The sequence below is a fragment of the Sapajus apella genome, unplaced genomic scaffold (genome assembly GCF_009761245.1).
Source record: "Sapajus apella isolate SASKATOON/1434 unplaced genomic scaffold, GSC_monkey_1.0 scaffold4838, whole genome shotgun sequence".
Lineage (NCBI taxonomy): Eukaryota > Metazoa > Chordata > Mammalia > Primates > Cebidae > Sapajus > Sapajus apella.
The window spans coordinates 1-5,134 of record NW_022441762.1 but is presented as its reverse complement, the minus strand read 5'-3'; the positions used below and the strand labels follow the sequence as shown (position 1 = coordinate 5,134).

Here is a 5,134-nt window from a genome sequence, read left to right as displayed (position 1 = left end):
GTGGCCGTCCAGGACCACGGCCAGCCCCCTCTCTCGGCCACCGTCACGCTCACCGTGGCTGTGGCCGACAGCATCCCCGAAGTCTTGGCCGACCTGGGCAGCCTTGAGCCCTCCGACGATCCTTACAACTCTCACCTCACGCTGTACCTGGTGGTTGCGGTAGCCGTGGTCTCCTGCGTCTTCCTGGCCTTCGTCATCGTGCTTCTGGCGCTCAGGCTGCGGCGCTGGCACAAGTCAAGGCTGCTGCAGGCTTCCGAAGGTGGCTTGGCAAGCATGCCGGGTTCGCATTTTGTGGGCGTGGACGGGGTGCGGGCTTTCCTGCAGACCTATTCCCACGAGGTCTCCCTCACTGCTGACTCGGGAAAGAGTCACCTGATCTTCCCCCAGCCCAACTATGCGGACACACTCATCAGCCAGGAGAGCTGTGGGAAAAACGATTTGCTAACATCTGTAGATTTTCATGAATGCAAATACGAAGTGCCAAGTATTCAGGTGAGCCCAGCCCTTCCTTTATTTCAGTGAGGAATTTGTTTGCATGATATTTCTCTATTATTTTGCAAAACCAGTGTTTTAAAAATAGGGATTTAAAAAGTTTTATAGAAGTAAAAATGAGTTTCCCAGTTTCCTTCAGTGGTGATACTTTAATGCAGAACGCATAGGAGATAGTATCATTTCTTTAGTGAAAGCCTATGGACAAGATTATGAATAAGTGGTCTATTGCATTTTATAATTTCCACCTACTTTCCAATCTGTTTTCCAACCTACTTTCTTAAATGAGAATGAATCGAGTCTTTCATATTGCACGAGGTTAGCAGGAATAAAACAAACCTCAGCTGCCTTCTTGGGATTCTCTTTAGCATTCAAAAATATAACAGGTTCTGAAATATTTCTTCCATGTGAAGACTTTTCTGTGCCTGATTCTGCCTTCATGTACCGCAGCTTGGTGGTCCTAAAAAATCTTAATTGCTTCTTGACCTATTTAAAGTATAATCATCTATTAATGCAGTGGTAGTGGAAAGTTAGATTTATGCCTAAAGAATGAAATGTGTGTGTATCACAGTTCACTAAGATCTATATCAAAGACAGATATCAAGTCTAATGCCACACTAAAGGCCATCAGACAAAGCCAATATACTATGTCAAATGTCATTTGAAGTGTTGTCATTGGCATTTGTGACAAAGGCATTTACATGTTTTAACATAGAATTCCAATTTGCTGTTTTAGTGGAATAGCTAGATGAAGTGTGTCTGTGGGCTATCAAAGTGGGAGATTGGGGATACTGGCTTTGTCTCAACTGTCTCATGTACTCAAACTGTAGGCCATCTTATGTACACAGATCCTAGACCAGTAGTTGGTTTTATTCATTAAGTATGTTGAAAAATTCAATTGGAAGTAACCCAATCTGGGATTAACTACTTCCGTGTTCTTTTGTATAACATTAACTACTTCCGTGTTCTTTTCTATATCAAGTGATTGCCAGTGAGAAGGGGTGGATGACAAGGTAACCTTGATTCCAGAGACCTTTGAGTATTAATTACAATGACACTTTTAGCCAGATATGGTGTTACAAGCTATAGTCCACCTGAATGGGAGGCTGAGGCAAGAGGACAGCTTGAACCCAGGAATTGGAGGCCCTCCTAGATAATATGTAAGACTCTGTCTCTTAAAAGAAAAAAGACTTCTTTTTAGACTAGTGTTGTATTTGGTGGTACTTTGCACATGATCGACTGTACAATAGTGGTGGGGGGGGATACATTTTACAAGTGCTGCTGTGTCTACATTTCAGCTGTAAAATCACTTGGGGTAGAAGACAATGTTGCTGACACTAACAATGTTACCGAGGGAAGGTCCTGTGGCAGAAATATGGTTATAAGCTGTTTTGTAAAAGAAAATCTCCTGGGCAGGGCGCGGTGGCTCACACCTGTAATCCCAGCACTTTGGGAGGCTGAGGCAGGTGGATCACGAGGTCAAGAGATCAAGACCAACCTGACCAACATGGTGAAGCCCCATCTGTACTAAAAAATACAAAAATTAGCCAGGCATGGTGGTGTGCCTGTAATCCCAGCTACTCGGGAGGCTGAGGCGGAGGAATCACTTGAACACGGAGGCCGAAGTTGCAGTGAGCTGATATTGTGCCACTGCACTCCAGCCTCGTATCAGAGTGAGACTCCGTCTCAAAAAGAAAAAAGAAGAAAATCTCCAGACCAAAATTTATTAGATGCATCAAATTATTTTTTGGCAATGGAGAGACATAATCCCTAAACTCAGCTGTTGTAATCAGACTTTCCAGGGATTGTTTCCTTGATTTCTGAGGTCATCAAAGAATGTAAGTGCAGAGGTAGGAAGCAGTGCTTCAGTGCAGCAGACCCCAATGAGTTTGTGTTTTGATGCTGCATATTATCCCCCTAATAACTTTGAAGATGAATGTTGTATTTTGTAACCAGGAAAATGATTGTGTAATGAGTAGTAGAGGAATAGGTTATTGCCTGTGATCATTGAAATGAGAATCACCTAATATTCCTGTAATGAAATCACTGAAACTATTGGGAAAGGAGATGTATGTGAAAATAAATATAAATTGCACCTTCTAAAAGGCAATTTTGGCATTAATGATATTCTCCAGAAAAAAAAGTTGAAAACAATTTGGAGATACTTAGAAAAGTGAGAAAATGTTAGGAACGATGAAAGAAAGATAAAATGTATCCAGTATATTGTTAATAGGCAAGTATGCAAAATTACTCTGCTCTGAGGTGGTTTAGGACAAGTCTGTGTTATGGCTAGCTTTGTATAGACAGTGCATGTTTGAAGATTGGGGAAAGCTTATGTCAATAAACAGATGTTTACTGAATCCACATGATTTGCCTAAAAATCTTCAAAGTTAGGATGAATTCATTTCCAAGAGTACATCTTTAGACATCATTAAATATATATACGTATCCACGTAGTTTTTGTTCTTTCAGTTAGGCACACAAATACGATTACTGCACTGGTTAAACTGAAGCAGCAGAGGCTGTAGTTTCCTAGTGCTGACTCTGGGCGCCGCTGTTGGCCAAAGTGGAGAGCCTGGAGCTCCAGATCTCCTCGCGCAGCCGCAGGGCACTTTCCGGGGCAGCCCCAGCTCAGACTCACCAGCACCAGCCTTTACACCGCTTCCTCCTCGGAAAAAGAAGAATCTTTTCCTGAACTGGAACTGGAACTAAAGGCCTTTCGGAGATCCGAAAATCTGCAATACAGAGGTTATTTGTAACCCGGCGTCTCCAGGCTGGTGAGCAAGCTGAGGAGAGCAAGAGGGATGGAGAGCTGCGCCGGGGAGCGGGGCCGGGCTGAGAGGCGACCTGGGCTCTTTCTCTTCCTGCTGCCTTTGTTCTGCCCGGCTCTCGGTGAGCAGATTCGCTACAGGATTCCCGAGGAAATGCCCACGGGCTCCGTAGTGGGGAACCTCGCCAAGGACCTGGGGTTCAGCGTCCAGGAGTTACCGACTCGAAAACTGCGCGTCAGTTCGGAGAAGCCTTACTTCACGGTGAGCGCAGAGAGCGGGGACTTGCTTGTGAGCAGCAGGCTAGACAGGGAGGAGATCTGCGGGAAGAATCCAACTTGTGCTCTGGAATTTGAGGCTGTTGCTGAAAATCCACTGAACTTTTATCACGTGAATGTGGAGATCGAGGACATTAATGACCACACGCCAAAATTCACGCAAAATTCCTTTGAGCTGCAAATAAGCGAGTCTGCACAGCCTGGCACACGATTTATATTAGGATCTGCCCATGACGCAGATATTGGTAGCAACACACTGCAGAGTTACCAACTCAGTCTCAGTGATCATTTCTCACTGACAAATAAAGAGAAATCAGATGGCAGCAAGTACCCTGAGCTGGTATTGAAGACACCTTTGGACCGAGAAAAGCAGAAATCTTACCACTTGACTTTGACTGCCTTGGACTTTGGGGCTCCACCCCTAAGCAGCACTGCACAAATACGGGTTCTAGTGACTGATGCCAATGATAATGCTCCAGTTTTCAGTCAAGACGTATACAGGGTGAGACTTTCGGAAAACGTGTACCCGGGGACCACGGTGCTACAGGTGACTGCCACGGACCAGGATGAGGGTGTCAATGCTGAGATCACTTTCTCTTTCAGTGAAGCTAGTCAGATCACCCAATTTGACCTGAACTCTAACACCGGGGAAATAACTGTTTTAAATGTATTAGATTTTGAAGAAGTCAAAGAATATTCCATAGTTTTAGAAGCAAGGGACGGTGGAGGAATGATTGCGCAATGCACAGTGGAGGTAGAAGTCATAGATGAAAACGACAACGTCCCAGAAGTGATATTCCAATCTCTACCCAACCTGATTATGGAGGACGCCGAGCTGGGAACACATATTGCTTTGCTCAAAGTGCGTGACAAGGATTCCAAACACAATGGAGAAGTTACTTGTAAATTGGAAGGTGATGTTCCATTTAAAATACTAACTTCTTCAAGAAACACGTATAAATTAGTGACAGATGCTGTTCTAGACCGCGAGCAGAATCCAGAGTACAATATCACTATTACGGTCACAGACCGGGGCAAGCCTCCCCTCTCCTCCAGTTCCAGCATCACCCTGCACATTGGCGATGTAAATGACAACGCTCCGGTTTTCTCACAGCCTTCCTACATAGTCTATGTGTCCGAGAACAACCCTCCTGGAGCCTCCATTTCACAAGTCAGCGCTTCCGATCCCGATTTGGGACCTAATGGCCAAGTCTCCTACTCCATCGTGGCCAGTGATCTGGAGCCTCGGGAGCTGTCGTCCTACGTGTCCGTGAGCGCACAGAGCGGGATGGTGTTCGCGCAGCGCGCTTTCGACCACGAGCAGCTGCGCTCCTTCGAGCTCACGCTGCAGGCGCGCGACCACGGCTCGCCTGCACTCAGCGCCAACGTGAGCCTGCGCGTGTTGGTGAACGACCGTAATGACAACGCCCCGCGGGTGCTGTACCCCGTGCTGGGGCCCGATGGCTCTGCACTGTTCGATATGGTGCCACGCGCCGCAGAGCCCGGCTACCTGGTGACCAAGGTGGTGGCGGTGGACGCAGACTCAGGACAAAACGCCTGGCTGTCCTACCACGTGCTGCAGGCCAGCGAGCCCGGGCT

At 46.4% G+C, this 5,134-nt stretch overlaps 1 protein-coding gene across 1 annotated transcript; it reads left to right on the top strand.

Moving 5' to 3' along the window:
• Positions 1–2,122: 2,122 nt before the first annotated feature.
• Positions 2,123–5,129, top strand: LOC116547808 (protocadherin gamma-B4; the record flags this gene model as incomplete). The annotated part of the gene is made up of 1 exon (XM_032273618.1): positions 2,123–5,129. A coding segment is annotated over exon 1 (1,836 nt), but the record flags the coding sequence as incomplete, so codon positions are not given.
• Positions 5,130–5,134: the final 5 nt, after the last annotated feature.